The sequence below is a fragment of the Nomascus leucogenys genome, chromosome 5, assembly GCF_006542625.1.
Source record: "Nomascus leucogenys isolate Asia chromosome 5, Asia_NLE_v1, whole genome shotgun sequence".
Lineage (NCBI taxonomy): Eukaryota > Metazoa > Chordata > Mammalia > Primates > Hylobatidae > Nomascus > Nomascus leucogenys.
Genome location: NC_044385.1, coordinates 105,260,978 through 105,287,090, shown reverse-complemented (window position 1 = coordinate 105,287,090; position 26,113 = coordinate 105,260,978). Strand labels below are relative to the sequence as shown.

Below are 26,113 nucleotides of genomic sequence, written 5' to 3'. Positions count from 1 at the left end.
TAAGGGTTAAATGAATGGCAGTTATTGTTATTTTATACAAAAGATCTTTTTAAGTCCTTTTCTTATAACACTTCTTAATACACACTAAAGGCATAACATTAACTCTAACTCAGTAAAAGTATTTTAAGGGAAACTAAACAGTCCTGGTGACAAACTTGATGACAGTATTTACCTTACAAAACTGTAAGAAACTCTAGTTTTTGAATTTAAGTTCCCCATCTTATCACATCAACTAGAGGTGATAACTAGATAATCTAATCCCTTCTCAACCTGAGGTTCTTATGAGAAAATTAAGCTGTAATACTCTAAGGGCATAAGTTGTATAAGATCCATTAACTTCTTTCTTATACATCTAGAATGATATTAGCAATTTACTAACAGGGAGAATTGAGAGAACAGTCCTCATATCATTTTCTATGTTCTGTGATTTAGATGAGAAATCCATTTGAATAACAGTGCTTAATTCTATTAGTATCACAATCAACGTCGGACTTATCTAGGCCCAACTTTGAGGTTTTTTAATAATTTCTATAAGGGAAGGGACTGTGCCTTTATCTTTGTATGTTCTGTAACATCTAATAGATTTATACTTGTGTTAGGAACCCACTGTACATCTTTTGCAATAAAATTAAAACAAGAAATTGTCAGAGGATAGTTCTTATGATGGCTCAAATTTTAAGTATCTTAGAAGAAACAAGTCCATAGGTCCCAACCAAGAATTAACTGATTAATAACCAAAACCTATGGATTACTGAAACCCTAGGAAGCTATAAGTTTTAAAATAATGAAGAAATGCATTACATCTATAAACATTAATATTTTCATAGTGGGTGCTTTTAAATCAACTTCATAATATAGATATATTATCAAAGTGAACATTTAAGAGAAGCTAATATATTTGACCTATAATTCTACTAAAAATTTTAGGAGGATTTAGCTCATTCCATTAGAAATGAATGTTTAAATGCATAATGTATGTATTTTAATTTATTAATTGTATAATATTAGCATTTAAAATGTGTAGGTAACTTTTCAAAAGACTTATTACAACAATAAGCAAAGCCACTCTTGATCATTCTCCTAGATCTTATAGTAAAAAAAAAAAAAAAAAAAAAAAAAATCTAGGAAGAAACATTTGTAAAAAGAAGTCAAAAGAGGACTTCAAAAGGCTGGGGGACGATTATGCTAACAACACTAATGCCTATGCAATTTTTACAGAAAACTATTTAGGGACTAGAAAAGTTGTTAAGATGGGGAAAAGTAAAGGACTTATCATTGTCTCCCTACACACTATCTTGTAAATGATAAGAAGAAGGCAGAGGGTGACTTCAGGGAACAACAGGAAAATAAGGAAGGTTAGAAGCAGCATGAGGGAAAAAGAGTTCTGATAACCACTTCACAGGCCTTTACTTTTGAGCTCTCAATGTTTTCAAAAGAAAACAGTGAGAAGATATTTAAGTTCATGATAATGTGACTAAACGAGAAATTTTTATGTTTTAACTTAATTTAGGCATACCTGTACTATATCATAATAATAGTAGCCATGATTTACTGAGCACAAATATTTGTGCAGTAACTGGATAAGGTACTTTAATTACATTATTTCCATACCTCTTAAAAATCCTACAAGGCAGCTATTATCAGCCTATTATAAAGAAACTAATGCTCAGAACAATTAAAGTTAAGACATATAAAAAAGATGAGATTCAAACTTAAATTTTTATTATTTCAAAGTTCTTTCCACCATATTAACAACTTCTCATATGATAAAGTTATAAAGTGTTCATACCACAGAGCTCACTATAATGATTAAGTACAGGATTTAAGAATAAGCCTTGAAATAACTGAATTCATGAAAATAAAGTGACCATTTATGAACCACCCAGAAAATTTCACACATCTCATTTTAGAGATAAAAGAGATACAGGCTATCAAGACACTCACCCTGACAATAAGGATCCATTTGATCAAGGAAAGGCCAAATCCGCAGATAGCACCATACCTTCCAGCTATGGTATTGGTGATACAGAAGGATAAACAAAATCCAAGCCAGTTGAAAATAAATGCCACTAAAAGCAACAGAAACCATTCTTTTATAAACCACAATTTGGAAACAAATTAGCACAGACATATTAATATTTCATTGCTCAATGGAAACAGCAGCTCCCTTTCTTTTAACTCTGCCAATTAAGCCTTCTTTATAGACTATAGCCTACTTTTTGCAAATGGCTTATTTGCTATACTGTATATCAACAAATGGGTAAGCTTGGTTTCTTGTCAGTTTGGCCAACAGGAATCCATTCCTGAAAGCTTATCATTAATGGTTGAAACTGCAGTTATAAACTAGCTTAAAACGAGATCACAATGTAGCTCACATGTGGTTCCACCCAAGAAGTCCAGCCTAAACAATCAGCCAACAAAATTGGCTTTTTAAAAAAGGTAAAGCAGGCCGGGCACAGTGGCTCATGCCTGTAATCCCAGCACTTTGGGAGGCCGAGGCAGGGGGATCAGCTGAGGTCAGAAGTTCGAGACCAGCCTGGCCAACATGGTGAAACCCTGTCTCTATTAAAAATACAAAAATTAGCCGGGCGTGGTGGTGGGCACCTGTAATCCCAGCTACTTGCGAAGCTGAGGCAGGAGAATTGCTTGAACCCGGGAGGTGGAGGTTGCAGTGGGCCAAGATCGCACCACTGCACTGGAGTGTGGGCAACAGAGCAAGACTCCGGCTCAAAAAAAGAAAAAAAAGGTAAACAAAACAATAAAATTGAATACTTCACAAATACTTTATGGGTTTCTTCAGCTGTAATTACAATTCTTAGATGTTCCTTTTCTGGATTTACTTATGCTATGTAATGTCATGTAAAAGCTATATAAAAAACAGCTTTTTGTGGACAGAATAAGTCATCAATGTTTTGTTTTCCAAGATGTGTCAAGATGTGTAGTGTCCAGATAACCCCTTTAAAAATTCTAACTTTTTGAGTTTTATATGGCAGGTGCTCGAAAGAATGAACTGAATAAAGATGCTTAACATCAATTTTTAGGGAAACAAAAATTAAACTACAATGAGATACCATCACCAAACTATTAGAATGTCTAAAAAAAAAAAAAAAAAACACAAAAAAACCATTAACACCAAATATTGGCAAGGACACAGAGCAACAGGAACTCTCATTCATTGCTGGTGGGAATGCAAAATAGTACAGCCACTTTGGAAGACAGTTTGGCAATTTCTTACAAATCAGAATTCATATTTCAAAACACTCTTCTAATTATTTTAAGGTTACAAATACCTTCTCTTTCTGTTTCCCTCAAGTCTAAAATGAGAATAATGCAGGTGATTACTTATTATCATGGCATGCTGATGTGAAGATTCACACACGGTACAAATGGCTAAACCTCAGATGAAAAGTTTTCTAAACAGGATCAAATAAGAGCCCATTACATTTTGAAGTACTAAAATTTAAGGTCATTTCCGTAGACTGTCAATTATCCGTAAACTTTTCATTTCTAGTATTTGGCAAATAACCAAATTCTGTTCCATTCTCTTAGAAAATTTCTTAAAAATAAGATCAGAGATATGCATATTAGGCATTATCTGAGGCATTTTATGGTAACACTTTAAAAGGATTTTGAGAAGCAAAAGCATTATTACAAACATTTCTTCTTTTACATTTTCTGAACAAGAATATGCAATTATCTTACCAAATTTAAGTGTAAACTTTTTTTAGGGTTATGTGAGGTAAAACACTGAAAATAAAGAAGGAAAGAATTAAGCCACCAAAAGGTTTTAATTGAAATAGTCTTATTGATATTCACTGTAATTTTACTTGTGCAAGTTATATAACCTGAAATGCTTAAGTTATAATTAAACCACACTAAAAATAAAATCTATTTCTGGACCTTTTTACCCACAGTAGCTATTAGATGTGTAAGAAACATGGAAAATATAGCAAGTTGCAATTCTAAACACAGCCACTAGATGGTAGTGATGACAAACAAGTCTATGCTTGACAAGCAAACTCTAGGCCTATAGCCTGCCAGAAAAAAAACATCAGGAAACACAGGTAAAAATATAAATGTACTGTTATAATGTTGGTACAATATTTATAAAACAGGAAGCATTAAATATATGAGTTGTGGAAACAATTTTAGTAAAAATTTAGTAAAATATAATTTATAGTAAATCTATTAAATATAAATATATACATTTACATTATATTAACTAACATACTACCACTGGCTAAGAATAAAGTCATCCATTGTGTCTAAGTTACCATGCATTTATAACACATCAGTGAAAGGCCTTCAAATCTAAAAAATTAAAATTAAAATGAAGATACTGGTGGTAAGTGAAATAAATGGAGAAATAAGATTTCCGAGTTGCATAATTAGAAGGTGTCAAATAACATGTTTTTATTCCCCAGAAACAGGTATTTATACTAAAAATAATACAATACATTTAGATCCTTTCTTTTCTAATTAAGGTTTCTTAAAAGGTATAATAACAATGAAAGTAATGAATGTTTAAGCTATTCTTTTTTGTAAACTGTGAGAAGTTTGTTATTAAAATGTTATTAATACATAGGATTACCAGTTAAACCAAAATTAAGATAAAAACCAAGGTTCACAAGACTAATATTACAAAACAGCACTCATTTGTAACCAGAATTTACTTCCTTTTTATTATACCTAACATTATCTAACTAGAAATTGTAACTAAAACCAATTTAAGATTTAAATCTTGCATATACATTAGCTGGTTGACAACCTGAACATTACAATTAGTAAATTTGAGGAGCTGCCTGCCCTCCTCACTCATCCCCCTCCCCCTCTTTTCTTCAGCAGATGAAAATAGAAGGGAAGCAAGAAACCATTTCAAACTTGGAGGACAGGGTTTACATGAACTTTCAGACTCAGAAGTGACAACTCATGAAGTTTGTATTTTCTACTTTTTAAAGCTGAATGTGGCACTTCAAGTAAATTATTTCTCGGTTTTATGATCATAATAAAGCTTATAACTAAACTGAATTAAATCAGCATTCTATCTAAGAATGAAAGCTTGATCATTTAACCAGATTGAGGGCAGAAATTAACTATATCATAGACTAATAAACTTACTTAATGAATATTGGGTTTCTACCACTGGCTTTAGTAATTTAAACAGTTGATTGGGCATCTTATTATTTAATGAGTTTACTATGTTCAATCCCCATATTAGGAATTGAAATAATGAAGACTTTGACACAGTCTTCCCTCAAGAAGATTAAATTTACTTTATAAGTCAAATACTAAGAATTCTGCAAGATGTTAAAATGTTACTGTTTCTGATCTTCTAACTACTTAACATTCCCCCAAATAAGACTTACACTTTCATAACTGTCTGTCCCAAGTGACACTGTTCCAGTTGCCCAGAATATCTGTTTTTCCAATCCTACTTCTAGCTTAAGGACACTCAAATGGAAATCCTCTGCCCCAAAAGTGGAATTTATAGTTTCATTCTATACGCTCCTACAGAGCTGAATAGGCACCAATATAGCAGTATTTCTCTTTAAAAATCTGAAATAGCTTAAATATGCTTATGTACTTTATGTACTTTTACATGTCAGCATCTTCATAATGGCTGCAATGCATAAATTTATCCAACAACAGTTTAATAAATTCTAGGATTTGTATTTAAACATATGATCACAGTATTCATTAGTCCAATATCAGGAACAATTTACTTTTTAAGAAAGGTAGACATATGCTAACAATATTTGCTTCTCTTCACTATGTTACTTTAATACACATATAGCCAATTCATGCAAAAAAACCAAAATAGTTTGGAAAGATTACTTACTGAAAAATGCCAGCATGAAAATGCCATCATTCCCCACTCTGAGCTGGTCTGCATCACTGAAGTCATCTCTTGGTGGACACTCTTCCTCCTGAATCTGTAAATATGTAACATTGGAAAAGCTCATTAAAAATTACAACTTTATCATCTTAAAAGTAAGCATAAGAACTTCAACAACATCTAATGTTCTCAATTTGTTGTACAGACAAATGCAATAATGAGTACAATGTCTGGCACAGAGTAATCAATAAGCATTAGCAAGCACTATTTTTTCACAGTCACATTTGAAAAGAGTAACTTTAAAGATAAACACAAAAAAGATAAAAGATGAATAACATCAAACTCATAAAAATGGTATCAAGAAGATATATGTGGCCGGGCGCGGTGGCTCACGCTTGTAATCCCAGCACTCTGGGAGGCCGAGGCGGGCGGATCACGAGGTCAGGAGATCGAGACCACGGTGAAACCCCGTCTCTACTAAAAATACAAAAAATTAGCCGGGCGTGGTGACGGGCACCTGTAGTCCCAGCTACTCGGAGAGGCTGAGGCAGGAGAATGGCGTGAACCCGGGAGGCAGAGCTTGCAGTGAGCCGAGATTGAGCCACTGCACTCCAGCCTGGGTGAAAAAGCGAGACTCCATCTCAAAAAAAAAAAAAAAAAGATACATGTGACAGTGCTGCATTAGTAATGATTGGGAAATAAGAACTTTCATAACCAGTGGTGGAGTATAAATTGGTACAACTTCTATTGTTGGCAATTTTGCAGTAATTATCAAAAATAAAAATGTGCATACCCTATGATCCAGCAATTCCAGTTCTTAAAATATACTGCACAGATATATATATATATATATATATATACACACACACACATACACACATTCCCTCTTATAAAAATAATGTACTAAAGATAATTCATTCCAGCAATGTTAATAAGAGCAAAAGATTAGATACAATCTAAATGCCCATCAACAGCAGACTATGTTAGCAGATAATTCTCCACAAGTCTATCATGTTTCTACAGTCTTCCAGGTAGAGGCACTGGTGGCCTTTTTTCTGGAAAAGCTGCCGGCATTCAATGCCAGCCCCTCAAAGCAGCCACAGGAGCTGTACACTGCAAAGCCTCAGGGGCAGAGCTACCCAAGGCCTGGGAAGCCCACCCCTTGTACCGGTAAGCCCTGGATGTGAGACATGGAGTCAAAGATCATTCTGGCCAGGTGCAGTGGCTCACACCTATAATCTCACACTTTGGAAGGCCAAGACAGGTGGATCACTTCAGGCCAGGAGTTCAAGACCAGCCTGGCCAACATGGTGAAACCCTGCCTCTACTAAAAATACAAAAATTAGCCAGGTATGGTGGCACATGCCTGTAATCCCAGCTACTCAGGAGGCTGAGGCATGAGAATCGCTTGAACTCGGGAGGTGGCAGCTGCAGTGAGCCGAGATCACACCACTGCACTCCAGTCTGGGCGACAGTGAGATTGTCTCAAAAAAATATTATCTTGGAACTTTAGGATTTAAGGACTGTCATGCTTGGTTTTGGTCTTCCATGGGGCTTGTATCCCCTTTTGTTGGCCAATTTCTCCCTTTTGGAACCAGTATATTTACCCAATGCCTATAACGCCATTTTATCTTAGAATTAATCAATTTGTTTTTGATTTTACAGGCCCATGGGTGGAAGGGACTTGCCTTGTCTCAGATGAGGCTTTGGATTGTTGACTCTTTGAGTTAATGCTGGAATAAGATTCTGGGGTCTGTTGGGAAGGCATGGTTGTATTTTGAAATGTGAGAAAGACATGAGATCTGGGAGGGGCCAGGGACAGAATTATATGGTTCGATCTGTGTCCCCATCCAAATCTCATATTCAACTGTAATCCTCACTGTTGGAGGTTGGGCCTGGTAGGAGGTGATCGGATCATGGGGGTGGTTTCTAATGGTTTCACATCATTTCCCTGGGTGTTGTTCTCATGATAGTGAGTGAGTGCATTACTGCTTTTTCTGAGATCTGGTTGTTTAAAAGTGTGTGGCATCACCCCTCCACTCTCTCTCTTCCTCCTGCTCCAGCCATGTAAAACAGGCCTGCTTCCCCATCACCTTCCACCACAATCGTAAGTTTCCTGGGGCCTCCCCAGAAGCTGCTATGCTTCCTATACAGTCTGCAGAACTGTAAGTCAATTAAACCTCTTTTCTTTATAAATTCCCCAGTCTTGGGTATTTCTTTATAGCAGTGTGAAAATGGACTAATACGGTACACATCATCTCAGTTGAGTGTGAATAACTCAATTTTGTGAGGCCAAGTCTGAGAAGCTAGGGCTCTGCTCAAGATCACATAATTAGGAGGGTCAAACTAGAACTTGAATCCAGGACACTGACGTTGTTTCCACACAATCATGGTAGTCTCACTAAGCGTACTGCTATCCTGAAAATAAAAAACTTTCAAAACCATTTTATATTGCTTATTATTCGGGCACAAAGATCCCTTAAATTGTGCAATCATATATCACAGGTAAACTCAATACAGTAAATTTAATGACTGGCCATGACTAAGTGCATATTTATAAAATTTTAAATAATTTCAAATTAATTCAAGAAATAAACATTAAAGCACAGTAAGAACAAAAAATTGTCAGTGTGATGGCAAAAATATATTTCATACTGTGTATTTTAAAACATCAGTCCAGGCCAGGTACAGTGGCTAATGCCTGTAATCCCAGCACTTTGGGAGGCCGAGGTGGGTGGATCACTAGAAGTCAGGAGTTCGAGACTAGCCTGACCAACATGGCGAAACCCATCTCTACTAAAAATACAAAAAACAAATTAACCAGGCATGGTGGCATACTCCTGTAGTCCCAGCTACTCAAGAGGCTAAGGCAGGAGAATCATTTGAACTGGGGAGGCGGAGGTTGCACTGAACCAAGATCACACTACTGCATTCCAGCCTGGGAGACGGAGTGAGACTCCGCCTCAAAAACAAACCAATAACAACAAAAAAATCAATACAGAAATTTTACCAAAAGTCATCATTTAGAAAAAAAAAAAAAAAAAATGAGACAAGATCTCACTCTCACCCAGGCTGGAGTGCAGTGGCACAATCATGGCTCACTGCAGTCTTCATCCGGGCTCACTACAGCCTCAATCTCCTGGGCTCAAGTGATCTTCCCACTTCAGCCTTCCAAGTAGCTGGAACTACAAGTGCATGCCACCACACCTGGCTGATTTTTTTTTTTTTTTTTAGTGGAAATAAGGTCTCGCTATGTTGCCCAGGCTGGTCTCAAACTCCTGAGCTCAAGCAACCTGCTTGCCTCAGCCTCCCAAAGTGCTGAGATTACAGGAGTGAGTCACTGCAGTATGCCCAAAGATGTCTTTTATAATATTAATAGAAAAAAATCGAAACACAAACATTTAAAATACTCTAATTGTTCACTCTAGAGGAATGGCCACTAAGTTTCAACAGCATATTGATTACAGGGAATTTAACTATTAAGTAACAGGGAAATATTTATATTAGATGTTTATAAAATAAAATGGTATCTAGGCAATAATCTCAACTACATTAAACATTAATTTGTGAATCCTAAAATTGGTAAAGACATCGAAATATTTTAAAATAGAGAGCTGTAACAGAACACCTGTGGTGTCTTCCTCTTCCTATTTTCCCACATTGGCTAACACAAAGAAAGCATTCATTAACTTAATCAACTGTCATTTACTAAACAACAAAAATGTGCCTGATAAATAACTAGGTACTGGGAATGTAAATACAAGATCTCTGTCCTGGTGTTGCTCATGATTTATCTAGTCAAAAGACAAGTTACTGCAACAATTTAAAACAAGTTACAAAAAAAGAGCCCTACCCATTATAAGATGAAATGAGCCTACCTGAAGAACAAGCCATGTTCTAAACATTTTATAAAATTAATGGTTTGGAATTAGCATTTTTCATAGAAATATTAAAAATGAGTTGTCATTTTCAGAAATCTACTTAACCATTCCATAACATACATGCAATTCTACACATCAGAAATAGGAAATAGTAAAAAACAGTAGTTTTAAAGTCTCTTGACTATCTATATTCTCCCATTGAGAGTCGATTTAGGAAACAAGCTTTCGACTCACCCAGCTGAGACTCATTTACAACTGAATGTACTCAAATGCTAATTCGATGAGACTTTTTTTTTAATTTTTAAATTTTGTTTGTAATTGACAAAAACTGTATATATTTATGATGTATTACATGATGTTTTAAAATGTGTATACATTGTGGAGTGGCTAAATTGAGCTAATTACCATGTACAGTACCTCAAATTTTTTTGTGTGTGTGCAAGAACACTTAAAATCTACTCTCCTAGCAATTTTCAAGCATTGACCAACTTTTTATCTCAATCAGGTAATGGAGACTCATATGCAAACATTCATACCCTGCACAAAGAGGGTGCTGAAGCACTGGGTTAGGAAGCACTGGTAAATTTATAAGATTTTTTACAAGACCTAAGTTAGCTTCTTGTACACAATTCTATTAATACTTTGCTGTCTATGAAATTTTCCACAGTGCTCACAAGCTGGGGTTACAATGATAACAGAAGCAGGTGAAAACAGGGAGCTTTTCTTCACGGACATGTTCCAATTCTGGCTGAGGATTACGTTTACTTTCTAAAACAGGGTGCTGGAAATGATGACAATGAGGGAATGGAACGGTAATACTTCAGACTTTTCTCTCCAAAAGGGGTAAAATCAACTTTCCTCAAAGCACACTTAGCAAGACTGAATGCTTCCTACCTTGTCTTTAGAATTCTATCCTATTGTATGGAAGTTAGGGCAGTAAATGATCTAAGGTCCATAATACTCTTTAAGGACCCTTGACATTGACAAGGTCTCTGGGCAAACACCCCCTGAGGAAAGGAGTTATTGGGACTTTCATAGCTAGAGAGGCGTCAATCTACTTCACTGAGAGATGTGCATGTGCATTTACAAATATATGTGTTCTAAGTAACCTAGAACTGATTTAGACAAAAATACCCTATTTAGATCTATCTTCCTTCTCTATGATGTTCCCCTCAAAGCAACAAAAATTCTTATTGACTCAGCTATATAATGCCACAGTGTTAAGAGACTTACTTTCCTCCTCTGTGAATGAAAAGGCATAAAAAATAAATTTGGAGTTCACTGTCTTTATCTACCTTCATAACTGTGTCCAAAGCTATTTATGTTGACGTTTAACCCTGTGTGTGCTGGAAGAGGGTAGTGGGAGCAGGCATAAAAAGGGTTGTTGCTGATAAAAGAAACACATCCAGGGCACATGCTCTTCTCTCAGAGGATCTGCTCGCTGGGCTCTGACCTCATAGCAGCTAGAGGAGAATGCCATACATGGAAGCACATCTCTCTCCCTTGACTCCTCACCTAATTCTAGCTTTCCTGGGTGAATTGATTTTTTTGTCTTTTTCCCTAACAAAATGGGGTGAATCCAGGGATCTGAAATGGCATCTCTCAAGTCTGAAGCAAGAAAAAAAAGGCAAAAAATTCTAGCCCTCTTCGCAGCCACACTAAAATGTAAATAATTTCTGCCTCTTACCTGGCTGCAGAATAGCAGATGTGTATGTATCTCACTGACTCTCCATTACTGAGACAGCCACTCCGTTTACCACAGCAAAGAATAATATACATGTATCTCATTAACTCTATTACTAAAACATGTAGATGAGGAAGACAGAACACTTGATCATCATTCCAAAATTCTAGAGTAGAATATGTTATTTTAAAAAAAAAGCTGACAAAAATAATTTGAAGGCCTTGTAACATTTCTCTGTGTTTTTCAGCTACCTTGAGTTCTTTCACAGTCACTAAACTGGCTATGCTAATATAGAAAACATAAATAGAAAAAAAGGATGATTCACAATTAAAATGATACTTTCCAAGTGGTGGTAACCAGAGTGAGTGAGTTAGGATGGGAGGTGAAGGCTAACATATGAGGGGCCTGAAATCAAAATTAGGAAGTGATAAGTGGGGAAGAGCAATACAAAAGAGGAAGTCAAGGGATAGAGAAGGTGAATTTAACTAGGAGAATGCCAATTTCAACAAAAGTGACCACACACATAAGCAACAGTAGAACAAATACAGTAACCCTTCAACAACACACGGGTTAGGGACACCGACCCACCTGCATGCGGTAGAAAATTTGAGTATAACTTTGACTTCCCCAAAACTTAACAACTCACAGCCTACTGTTAACTAGAAGCCTTACTGATAACATAAACAGTTGATAATACATAAACTAGTATCTACATGTATTTTATACATTCATGACATGCCTTTCTTAATTTTTTCAGTATTTCTAGGCTACGCAATTCGTCCCAAGTTTTTTCAAATTGCTACAGATCTCCAAAATATTTTTCCAATATATTTATTTAAAACAATCTGCATACAAGTAGACCTGTGCAGTTCAAACTCATAATGCTCGAAAAAAATCTACATACACACTTACATACAAAGAACTGTTTTTAGTACTACTAAATGTACATATCAATTAACAAAAATAATTTTATCAAAAGAAATGATGAAATTTTCTTACTCTTTGAGATGTTTCTGCTGCTGCAGCTGCCATTGCAGCAGCTTTAGCCTTCTCAGCTTCATCGTATGTAGGAAGAGAGGTAGCAACGCTATAGGGAGGTGGCACAGGATAAAACTCACCATAAACTTCTGTATCTGAAGAAAGAATTCAAAAAGAATAACCAATAAAATCTATTTAATTTTGTAGCCATAGCCATGACTTAATAATTTACAACTGGCCACTAATACAGGACTACTATTGCTATTATAGTCCTGTGTTATAAGCTATAAAATATATAAATTACTATTACAATCATATATCTTATTTTAGTCCAAATTTATTATAAAGAGAAAGAATGGATAAATACCGTTTAAAGGCTAATACACTAAACAAGAACCTCTAGAATGAAATTCTGAAAAAGAGTGCCAGACAAGAGAAGTAAGAATCTCATAATATATGAGTATCCTCTATGTGCTTATTAGTATGCACAGAAAACTTAGTTTACTTGCCCACTATCTCACAGCCAAAAAAGCAAAAAGAAAAATAATAACAAATATTTACATAGTACTAACCATTTCATATACCACTTCTATATACACTGATCTCAGCATCTCTGAGGTTCAGGAAAGTTAAGTTACTTGCACAATATTAAACATTAAGTGGCAGACACAGGAAGCTCCTGACCCCAAATACTTTGCTCCGATAACATACAAGGGGTAATTTTTTTACACATCTTGATTTCAGCAACTGCTCTAATCTCTTAAGCAAATTCAGTATTTCCCTTTGCTAAAAGATTGAAGTTTCACTTTTTCACTCTTGTCCCTTTCTCTTCCCATTTTTCCTTTATCCAGCTAGTTCTTTAGATTTTCTAAGTATTTCTCACCCCAATTTTTGAAATATAATCTCCAGAAATACAACAGAAAATACAGACTGTTTATTTTAAAAATAAAACCCACCACTTATTACCAACATAAGTAATAAAGTAAAATGCTACAGGTCAATCAACTCATTAGACTTATGCTAGAGTCACTGACACACACACAAAAAAGGTTAGGTTCTAAAAGTAGCATACACCACACTGTTTGACATCACTTTTGTATTTTCCTCCATTGTAATTACAGTAGTTTTATATAAGCATACCTGGTTTTATACACTTTGCTTTAGTGCATTTTGCAAATACTGTGTTTCTTACAAACTGAAGGTTTACAGCGGCAATTCCACAACGAACAAGGGTATCAGCACCATTTTTCCAAGAGCATGTGCTCATTCTGTGTCTCTGTCCTATTTTAGTACTTCTAGCAGTATTTCCAACATTTCCAGTGCTATTATTATATTTTTTATGGTGATCTGTGATCAGTGATCTTTGATGTCACTATTGTAATTGTTTTGGGGCAACACAAATTGTGCCCATAGAACACAGGAAACCTAATTGATAAACACTGTACGTGTTTTGTCACACGTCTCTCACTCTAATTCAAAGGCTAGAAACAATTAAGCCTAGCAAGGACAGCATGGCAAAAGCCAGGATACACTGAAAGCCAGACCTCTTGCTCCAAACAGCCAAGTAATGAATGCAAAGGAAAAGTTCCTGAAGGCAACTAAAAGTGCTACTACAGTGAACACATGAGTAATAAGAAAGGGAAACTACTTTATTGCTGATATGGAGTAAATTCTAGTTCCAGTTAGAAGATCAAACCAGCCACAACATTCCTATATGCCAAAGCCTGCTTCAGAGCAAGGTGCTGACTCTCTTCAATTCTATGAAGACTGAGAGAAGTGAGGAAGGTAAAGAAGAAAAGTTGGCAGCTGGCAGAGGTTGGTTTATAAGGCTAAATCAAAAAAGCCATCTTCATAAAAGTACAACATGAAGCAGCAAGTGCTGACGTAGAAGCCGCAGCAAATTATGCAGAAGATCTAGCTAAGATCATTGATGACGGTGGCTATGCTAAACAACAGATTTTCAATGTAGATGACACAGCTTTCTACTGGAAGATGCCTTCTAGGACTTTCATAGCTAGAGAGGAGTCAATTCCTGGTTTCAAAGCTTCAAAGGACAGGCTGACTCTCTTGTAAGGATTTAATTCAGCTGGGAACTTTAAGTTGAAGCCAATGCTCATTTACCATTCTGAAGATCATAGAGCCCTTAAGAATTATGCCCAGTCTACTCTGTGCTCCGAAAATGGAACAACAAAGCCTGATAACAGCACACCTGTTTACAGCATGGTTTACTGAATGTTTTAAGTCCACTGTTGAAAGTTCAGGAAATAAAAGATGTCTTTCAAAATATTACTGCTCACTGACAATGCACCTGGTCACTCAAGACCTCTGAAGGAGATGTACAAGAAGATTAATGTTGTTTTCATGCCTACTAACGCAATATCCATTCTGCAGCCCATGGATCAAGGGGTCATTCTGACTTTGAAGTCTTATGATTTTAGAGCTATATTTCATAAGACGATTGCTGCCACAGATAGTGGTTTCTCTGATGGATCTGGACAAAGTAAACTGAAAAGCTTCTGGAAAGGATTCACTATTCTAGAAGCCATTAAAAACATTCAGGATCATGGGGGAAGGTCAAAATATTAACATTAACAGGAGTTGGAAGTTGATTCCAACCCTCATAGATGACTGAGGGCTTCAAGACTTCAGTGGAGAAAGTAACTGCAGACATGGGAGAAACAGCAAGAGAAGCAGAATCAGAAGTGAGGCCTGAAAATGTGACTGAATTGCTGCAATCTCATGGTAAAACTTGAATGGATGAACAGTTGCTTCTTATGGATGAGCAAAGAAGGTGATTTCTTGAGATGGGAGATGCTCTTGGTGAAGATGCTGTGAACATCGTTGAAATAACAAAAAAGTTTAACTGATAAAGCAGTGGCAGGGTTTGAGAGAACTGACTCCAGTTTTGGAAGAAGTCCTAGTGTAGCTAAAATGCCATAAACAGCACTGCATGCTACAGACAATTCTTTTGTAAAACAAAGAGTCAATTGGTGTAGCAAACTTCATTGCTGTCTTATTTTCACAAATTGCCACAGCTGGAGCTGGGCACAGCAGCTGGCACCTGTAATCCCAGCTACTCGGGAAGCTGAGGCAAAAGGATCGCTTGAGGCCAGGAGTTTGAGACCTGCCTGGGCAACATGGGGAGACTCTATCTTTAAAAATATTAATTTTTTTTTAAATAGCTGTCCCTGTAGTACCAGCTACTCAGGAGGCTGAGGCAGGAGTATTGCTTGAGCCCAGGAGTCCAAGACTACAGTGAGCTATGAAAGCACCTCTGAATCCTGTCTCTAAAAAAAAGAAAAGAAATTGCCATAGCCACCCCAACATTCAGCAACCACCACCCTGATCAGCCAGTAGCCATTAACGTTGAGGCAAGATCTTCCACCAGGAGAAAGATTATGACTCATTGAAGCTCTGATGATCATTAGCAACTTTCAGCAGTAAAGTTTTAAATTAAGATATGTACATTTTTTAAACACAATGCTACTGCATCCTTAAGAGTACAGTGTAAACGTAACTTTTGTATGCACTGGGAAACCAAAAAATTCATATGACTCTCTTTACTGAGATATTCGCTTTACTTCAGTAGTCTGAAAATGAACCAGCAATATTTCTGAAGTATGCTTTTATTTTTTTACATTTGTTTACAATTTTCTCTAACAGAATTTCTTGCATTTCCAACCTAAAAATACATTTTACTCTAGCAATACTTCTACTGTATTTTCATGCATATAGTTCTTAAAATAATTTTTAGTGCTATCAATAAGGTTCTTAAAATAATTTTTAGTGCTATCAATAAGAGCTAAGTACCTGAAGTTAGGTCATTTTTAATCTAATCACATGGAATTGGTACTAGCAGTATAATATTGAATGTTACCAAACACAAGAGACAAGAGTCAAATTCTTAGGAAGGATTTATTATCAGGATGTAAAAACATAAGTGGTCAAGTAAACAGATTAATTCTGAAAGAGTAGAAGCAAAATCTAAGCAAAAACAATGTTTACAAATTTTAAGGCAGTAACATTAAAACTGTAAATTTTAAAAACTGGAACAACGGCACACATTATCCAAGGAGAAGTGATCTTTTATAATAACAAGAATGTAAATTTTTGAAAGGTTTTAATACTCAAGATACAAAAAAAATCCCTACCACTAACAGATGAAACTTGGGTAGGAAAACTCAATTGCTACAGCTTTAATTTTCACTTTTAAATTTTACTTATTTTTCTCTACCCTTTTAAGAGAGTGGTTCTCAACCAGAGGATTTAAAGTCGGGCAAGCTCCAGCTGCAAATCCTCCTCTTAGAAGTTGTGTGACCTCAAGCTAATCACTTAAGCACTATGAAGCTCCACTTTCTCATCCATAAAACTGACACAGCAGGGCTATTACTTGCTATTACGGGATAAAATAGAAGAGTATTCAAGAGGACTCTGTAAACTGTGAAGCATTACACAAATGTCATGTATTATTATTTACGTTGCTCAGATCTATAAAAACTAGCCAAAAGTGACCTAATGGAGAATATAATCTCTGCAAAATCTAGCACAGCTCATGTTTAAAAGACAGTCATGCATCACTTACTAACAAGGATATGTTCTGAGACGTGTTAAGCAATTTAGTCTTTGTGGAACATCATAGAGTGTACTTATATAAACCTAGAGTGTAGAGCCTACTACACAACTAGGCTATATGACATATAGCCTATTGCTCACAGACTACAAACCTGTACAGCATGTTACTGTACTGAATACTCTAGGCAACTGCAGCACAATGTTAAGTATCTGTGTTATATAAATACATCTAAACACAGAAAAAGTACAGTAAAAATATGTTCTAAAATATTAAAAAGTGGCCTACCTGGATAGGGCACCTACAATGAACAGAACTTAGAAGAATGGAAGTTGCTCCGGGTGAGTCAGTGAGTGAGTGACGAGTGAACGTGAAGGCCTAGGACATTACTGTACAGTACCGTAGACTTTATAAACACTGTATACCTAGGCTACCCCAGATTTATTTTAAAATATTTTTCTTCCTTCAATAATAAATCTCAGCTTTCTGTATTTTTACTTTATATAGTTTTAAATTTAACTTTGTGACTCTTTCATAAGAACACAGCTTAAAACACAAACACATTGTACAGTGTACAAAAATATTTTCTTTTTTATATCCTTATTCCACAATCTTTTTTCTATTTTTTAAATTTTTTAAACTTTTTGTTTTGAAACAAGGTCTCACTCAGTCACCCAGGCTGGACTGCAGTGGCACATGGCTCACTTCAGCCTCAACTTCCCAGTCTCAATCAATTCTCTCACCTCAGACTCCCAAGTAGCTGGGACTACGGGTGTGCACAGCCACACCCAGCTAATTTTTGTATTTTTTGTTGATGGGAGTTTCGCCAAGTTGCCCAGGCTGGTCTCAAACTCCTAGGCTATGATCCCCCAACCTCAGCCTCCCAAAATACTGGGATTATAGGCATGTGCCACCGTGCATGGCTAGCTTTTTTATTAAAAACTGCAACACAAACACACACATTAGCTTAGGCCTACAAAGGGTCAGGATCGTCAATATCATTGTCTTCCACCTCCACATTTGTCCCACTGGAAGGTTGTCAAGGGCAATAACACACATGGAGTTGTCATCTCCTATGATAACAAATGCCTTCTGGAATACCTCCTGAAAAGATCTGCCTGAGGCTGTTTTACAGTTAATTTGTTTTTTATAAGTAGAAGGAATACACTCTAAAATAATAATTAATAAATATACAAATCAGTAATATAGTCATTACCATTATCAAGTATTATATACTGTACATAATTGTATGTGTTAGACTTGTACACAACTGACAGCGTATTGGATATGTTTATACCAACACTGCCACAAACACTTGAGTAGTGCAACCTTAACGACAGCTACCATGCACTAGGTGACAGAAATTTTTCAGAACATTGTATACACATGCAGTCTGTCGCTGGCCAAAATGTTGTTATGCGGCATATGACCATACATCTTTAAAGAAAGTGAAAACAACACAATTACTATACCATCCAGACTAAGTGATTACTTTTAACATATTTTGGAATTTCCTTTACGTGGAAATGTTCATCTATTTCTTAAATAATGGGCATCACATCATATATGTCATTTTATATTCTACTTTTTAAAATTGCTATTTCAAAGTCTGTGATATCAGTAAACGGTCTTCAAAAAACCTAATTTTAATGTTTATGCAATATTTAAACATATTATCATTTGAAAATGTATTTAATGATTCCCCTATTTTGAGCATGTGTGATGCTTCCATTTGTTAGTTATTAAAGTCACTTGCTGTCTTCGCTTACTCTCTACCTATGCTCTTTTTAACCCATTATATGCTAGGTTTCTATTTGTAACACTCCAAAGAAACCATTATGGCAAAAGTTACCAGTGACCTTCAAATAGCCAAAATCACAGGACACTGCAATTATAAAACACGACTGTGGACTTTAGAATTAGATACATCTGAGTTCGAATTCCGTCTTTAGCACTGAGAAGCTATGTGAACACAGGCAAATTATTTAATTCTCCATGATTGTTTTCTCCTCTGTAAAAGGAACCTCATTTTTACAGATGCAATTTACTCAGGATGGCTAGAAAATCAGATGAGCTATATACCTAAGAACTTGGGAGAAAGGGCAGGTATGCAGTAGGCACACAGTAAGTGCTAGGTATAATCTTTTTAAATTCTTGACCAGCCACCTCTTTTTAAAATTCTCTCCTCTCTTGGCTTCTATAATATTCTTTTCAGAGTCCTCTCCTACCTGCCTAATAGTTCTTCTTTACTTGTGTTGTTAGTCTTCAAGGTTCTTGTGTTACCCTTTATCTAACTTCATTCTCCTGAAGGTCCTTAGATGACTCTATCCTAGTGTTTCTCATACCTCTCCAGCTTCTCTTTTGTTGACCTGCTAATCTTCCCCTACTCACTGTTAAATGTTGTAATTCCTCAGCATAGACAACTTCTTCCTCCTCTCTACTCTCTCCCTTGCTATTTCATTCACGGATTAAGAATTCAACTACCAACTATACACAGTTGATTTACAACATTTATTTCTAGCCCAAACCTCTCCTCTGAATTTCAGGCTTATTTGATGTGGGTCTATTTGTTATCACTTGACTGCCTATTTGATATCTCCTCTTTAGTTCTCAAAGGCACCTAAAATTCAACATGGCCAAAAAATAACATTTTGATCTTCATCCCAAACCTGTTCCTTTTCAGTAATACGTGGGCATCATTCTTAACCCCTTCTCCCTCATCCTTATCCAATCTGTCACCAAGGCATTGATTTTTACTTCCCACATATTGCTTGAATCCACATACTCTTCGCCACCAGCACCCTAGTCATACTACCAGCATCTCCTGTGTGAAGTTTTAGCAGCTCCACCTCTTCTCTCCATCTGCCAAGAGCATAAAGTTATAGATCTCACTAATATTGCAAAAACTTCAAAATATTCACAAATCTAAATCCAGAAGAGATTAGAACATGGCATGAAAACTGTATTTCACAACATGGAGATGGCCTAGCTTAAAGACATATAATAGCATATTTCATTTCATCAAAAATTAAAAGAGAAAAACCATATACAATAGTTCTGCCTTATGCATGGTTTTGCTTTCCACAGTTTCAGTGACCCCAAGGTCAACTGCAATCCAGAAATATTCAATAGAAAACTGTAGAAATAAACAACTCATAAGTTTTAAATTGTGCATTGTTCTGAATATCATGATAAAATCTCACACCAACCCACTGTGTCCTGGCCAGGATGTGAATCATCCCTTTGTCCAGTGTATACACGCTGTCAACACTACCCACCCATCAGTCATTTAGCAACTCTAGGTTATCAAATCTACAACTGAAGTATTGCAGTACTTGTGTTCAAGTAACTCTATTTTACTTAATAATGGCTCCAAAACACAAGAGTAGAGATGCTGGCAATTCAGATATGCCAAAGAGAGCCATAAAGTGCTACCTGTAAATGAAAAAGTGAAAGTTCTTGCCTTAATAAAGAAAAAAAACGTAGGCTGAGGTTCCTAAGGTCTACAGTAAAAACGAATCTTCTATCTGTGAAGTTGTGAAGGAAAAAGAAATTTGTGCTAGTTTTGCTGTCACATCTCAAACTGCAAAAGTTTTGGCCACAGTGTGGATAAGTGCTCAGTTAAGATGGAAGAGGAAGTAAATTTATAGGTGAAGGACAAAAGCAGAAACATGTTCCGATTCATGGCAATGTGTTGCACCAGAAGGCACTGAGCCTATACGAAGATTTCAGCAAGGAATCTCCTGAAACCAGAGACACTAAGCCATTTACTGCAAATAAAGAATGGTCACACAGATTGAGGATTAGGTTTGGACTAAAAAATATAAAATTACTGGAGAGTCTGTGTCTGCTAATGAAGAAGCTGCTGTCGCATTTCTGGCAGAGTTGAAGAAGCTGATTAAGGAGAAAGGATACCATCCAAACAAGCTTTCAATTGTGATGAAACTGGGCTCTTCTGGGAGAAGATGCCTGATAGAACTGACATTTATCAAAGTACAAAGGAGGCATCAAGGCATAAAACATGGAAGGACAGATTAACTCAGGTACCGTGTGGTGACACTGCAGGGCATATGACAGAGCCAGGCATAGTGTACAAAGTGAAGAATCCATGTGCTCTCAAAGAAAAAATGAAAAATTATCTGCCCAAATTCTGGCAACATAATTAGAAAGTATGGGTGACAGCCATCTTGTTTATGGAATGGTTCCACCAATGCTTCATCCCCGAAGTGAAAAACTACTTGAAAGAAAAGAAGTTGAAATTTAAAGTCCTATTAATAACAGACAATGCAGCTGACCATCCTGAATCTGTTTGCTATGAAAATGAAAATGTCAGGGCTGCGTGCGGTGGCTCACGCTTGTAATCCCAACACTTTGGGAGGCCGAGGCGGGTGGATCATGAGGTCAGGAGATCGAGACCACGGTGAAACTCCATCTCTACTAAAAATACAAAAAAAAATTAGCCAGGCATTCAGTGTGGCGATTCCTCAGGGATCTAGAACTAGAAATACCATTTGACCCAGCCATCCCATTACTGGGTATATACCCAAAGGACTATAAATCATGCTGCTATAAAGACACATGCACACGTATGTTTATTGCGGCACTATTCACAATAGCAAAGACTTGGAACCAACCCAAATGTCCAACAACGATAGACTGGATTAAGAAAATGTGGCACATATACACCATGGAATACCATGCAGCCATAAAAAATGATGAGTTCATGTCCTTTGTAGGGACACGGATGAAGCTGGAAACCATCATTCTCAGTAAACTATCGCAAGGACAAAAAACCAAACACCGCATGTTCTCACTCATAGGTGGGAATTGAACAATGAGAACTCATGGACACAGGAAGGGGAACATCACACTCCGGGGACTGTTGTGGGGTGGGGGGATGGGGGAGGGACAGCATTAGGAGATATACCTTATGCTAAATGACGAGTTAATGGGTGCAGCAAAACAACATGGCACATGGATACATATGTAACAAACCTGCACATTGTGCACATGTACCCTAAAACCTAAAGTATAATAAAAATAAAAAAATAAAAATTCTAAAAAAAAAAAAATTAGCCGGGCATGGTGGTGGGCACGTGTAGTCCCAGCTACTCGGGCGGCTGAGGCAGGAGAATGGTGTGAACCCGGGAAGCGGAGCTAGCAGTGAGCGGAGATTGCGCCACTGCCCCCAGCCTGGGTGACAGAGTGAGACTCTGTCTCAAAAAAAAAAAAAAACTCAAAAAAAAAAAAAAAAAAAAAAAAAAAAAGAAAATGAAAATGTCGAGGTTTTATTTTGACCTCCAAATATAACCTCATTGCTTCAGTCCCTTGAGCAATGCATCATCTGGTCAGTCAAGGCCACATATACTTGCCTAGTATTTAATCACATTTGATCAGCAATTGATGCAGACCCTAACATGGACATAATACAGTGCTGGAAATCATTATTGCTGATGCAGTAACATTCATCAAAGCTGCAACTGATGAATTAAAACCAGAAACTGTAGATGTCTCCTTGAAGAATGTTTGGAGTAAAGTTATGATTTTAAAGGCTTCTTGGGGATCAGCGGAGAAGTCAGGAAAATCACACAGGAAGACAAGTTGGTGGAGATGGATTTGCCAACATGCTTGATGAAGAAGTAGAAGGGCATACTGATGGCCATCAAGAAGTGTTAATAAATGAGGATATGGAAGAGTTAGAGTCATCTACAGAGGAAGAGGAAGATGAAGAAGAAAATGAAGCAGAATCAGTAACGTGGCCATTACCAAAATCGGCTGAAGTGTTTCAAATGGCACAGACATTAAATGTCAAAATTATAGAATATGATCCTTAATGGGACACAGTATCAAAGTCACCCATATGATCACTGAAGCACTACAACCTCTGCAGCAATACTTCAATGAGTTAATAAAAAAGACAACAACTTCCAGTTACAATGTTCTTCCAAAAGTTTTCAGCAAAATAACCTTCAGCTATCAAGGATCTACACTCATCAATATCGTGATGGTTTTGCAGTCCAGGATCACCCGAAGTAGACAATCCCCCTTCTGACATATCATCAGAAGGTCAATAGTAGCCTTAACACTACATCACAATGCCTATGTCATTCACCTCACTTCATCTCATTATATAAGCATTTTATCATCTCATATCATCACATGAAGAAGAGTGGGTATTCCAAGAGAAAGAGGGACTACATCCACATAACTTTTATTACAGTGTATTGCCATAACTGTTCTAGTTTTAGTTGTTGTTAATCTCTTACTGTGCCTAATTTATACATTACACTTTATCATAAGTATGTATATATTAAAAAAACACAGTATGGGCTGGGCGTAGTGGCTCATGCCTGTAATCCCAGCACTTTGGGAGGCCAAGGCGGGAGGATCACCAGAGGTCAGGAGTTTGAGACCAGCCTGACCAACATGGTGAAATACCGTCTCTACTAAAAATACAAAATTAGCCAGGTGTGGTGGCACATGCCTGTACTCCCAGCTACTTGGGAGGCTGAGGCAGGAGAATTGCTTGAACCCAGGAGGTGAAGGTTGCAGTGAGCCAAGATCATGCCATTGCACTCCAGCCTGGGCAACAAGAATGAAACTCCATCTAAAAAAAAACAAAAACAAAAACAAACAAACAAAAAACAGTATGTATAGAAAAAACACAGTATTTATAGGGTTCAGTGCTAGCTGTAGTTCTAGGCATCCACTGGGGTTCTGAGAACACATCTCCCTTGGATGAGGGGGCTTGCTGTAATTTTAAAATCAGATACCAAAAGAAGACTCCAAGGTTTCTGGCCTACTGAAGCCATTCATTGAAATAGGAGAGACTGTAGAAGGAGGTTTGGTGCTACGGGGAAGAGTAAGTATGCAGTTGTGAGAGTTTTAAAAGTTAGTCTTCAAGTTCTTTAAAACTCCTCTCATCAAGAAGTAGAGATGAATTCCTCTCCTCTTGAATAAGGACTAAACTTAGTGACTCATTTCTGACGACCAAATATGGCAGAAGTGATATCATGTGACATTTGAGACAGTATCATAACAGGCGAGAGAGCTTCCATCTGACTTTCTCTCAGAATGCTTGTTCTTGGAACCTAGCCACCATCTACTGAGGAAGTGTAAGCCACAATAAGAAGCCACATATAACTGTCTTGGCCAGCAGCCCCAGCTGTGGTCCTAGCTGAAGCCAGTATAAACCACCAAACTTGTGAAAAAAGAAGCTTTTGAGATAATTCCAACCCCAGCCACCATCAGACAACAGTCACATAAGACTCTAGGAGAGAAAAGCATAGTTCAGCCCAGTCCACTCCCAGAACAGTAAGAACTAACAGTAATAAATTATTGATATTTTACTCTCTTACATTTCAGGTAGTTTGTTACACAGCAATAGCAATGGTAGTCACAACAAGGGATCACAATTTCACTCTTAAAATTATCCATAGTATCTTTCATTACTCAAACATCAGTGGGAAAACAACTCATTTTCTTTCTTCAAAATTACAATCAATTTTTTTAATCTAAGGAAGCAAAGTCTTATTACTATATTGTGAAAACTTGAAAAATATTGAAGAATTACTATTTAGCATATAATAAATTTTAACAGGCATCAAACCAGCTGTTAAATCTTATAGCTAAAGATAAAATTGTTATCAACATAAAAACTGCATAAAACTGGGCAATGAGCAAGCATAATCATCAAATAAACATTTTATACAAATAAAAGGAGTAGGCCAGGCGTGGTGGCTCACGCCTGTAATCCCAGCACTTTGGGAGGCCGAGGTGGATGGATCATGAGGTCAGGAGATCGAGACCATCCCGGCTAACACAGTGAAACCCCGTCTCTACTAAGAATACACAAACAAAATTAGCTGGGCATGGTGGCGGGCACCTGTAGTACCAGCTACTTGGGAGGCTGAGGCAGGAGAATGGTGTGAACCCAGGAGGTGGAGCTTGCAGTAAGCCAAGATTGGGCCACTGCACTCCAGCCTGGGTGACAGAGTGAGACTCTGTCTCAAAAAAAAAAAAAAACAAAAAACAAAAGGAGTAAGCATGTATTAGCTTCATTAGTGACGACACCATTAAAAAATGATTTTCAGTAACTACACAAAAAAAAGTAAATGAATTTGGTAGAAGAAATATTGAGTTTACACATTCCAAATGCAAAAATGGTAACCAGAGAAAGCTGGCATTAATTTGAGAGCAGTAGATGATAACTACAGAATAAGATGAAAAGTTCTAGTGAAAAATTTTTTCTGTTAAAATATTTTTCAGTAACTGATTTTTAAAATGAATATGTTTCATAATGAGTATATAAAATATTTAGAGAAGTTGTTTAGAATTTATTTAGAAATTATTAGACTAGAGAAGTTATAATCACATACAAAATCAAATAATCATCAGATAGTATACTAAATCACACTGGTATACAAAAGTGATCAAACTGAATAATTTATCATTGCTTAGGAAATAAAAATTGTAGCCAGAAAAATAGATTAGTTCTTTAGAGTGACCTGAATAAGATGAACAGTAGCAAACAGGAATTACTGCCTTGTATTCAATAATTATCATATGCATGGGATATCACTATGTACACCCTTCACTTACAGTCACACATACCACATTCTCATTCACACTCACCATCATCTTGTTTTATGGTTATATAAGTATGTACACATATATACATACACACATATATATGTGTGTATACATTTGTATACTTATATGTGCACATTTGTATATTTATATATGTATATATATGTATATACATATATAAATATCCATGTGTATATATGTTTATAAGCCCATTAATAGACTTGATAATTACACAAAACCAAAATGTCAAAAAAAAAAAAGAACTAATAAAAACATTACTAGCTGTTTCATACCTGAAGTTGTAGGTACTTCCACAGTAATACTACTATATGGTGGAGGGGAAGAGTCAGTTTCAAGTGCTGGTGCTGAAGACGCAGCCTGCACAATCTGCGGTGCTGGGTTTGAAGTAGATGGCTGCTCTATAGCCGATGATTCTGAGTTATCCTCTTCATTAAGAAGCTAAGAGAACAAAAGAAAAAGAAAACATTAATGTAATGCTAATTATTTTTTTAATTTTAAGCTGATTTTATCATTTCAGACACAGCATCACTTTTTGGCCAAACACAAAGTAAAAT

General features: G+C 36.5%; 1 protein-coding gene across 1 annotated transcript in view; it reads right to left on the bottom strand.

The window, feature by feature from the left end:
- NDFIP2 (Nedd4 family interacting protein 2) overlaps positions 1 to 26,113 on the bottom strand; it is an 80,348-nt gene that overhangs the window by 10,484 nt on the left and 43,751 nt on the right. Inside the window, exons 2-5 of the mRNA XM_030813549.1 lie at positions 25,832 to 25,997; positions 12,401 to 12,534; positions 5,840 to 5,933; positions 1,945 to 2,069 (exon numbers count right to left, since the gene is read on the bottom strand). Of these exons, the coding sequence (XP_030669409.1) occupies positions 1,945 to 2,069; positions 5,840 to 5,933; positions 12,401 to 12,534; positions 25,832 to 25,997 (519 nt within the window). The remainder of the gene's footprint in view (positions 1 to 1,944; positions 2,070 to 5,839; positions 5,934 to 12,400; positions 12,535 to 25,831; positions 25,998 to 26,113) is intronic.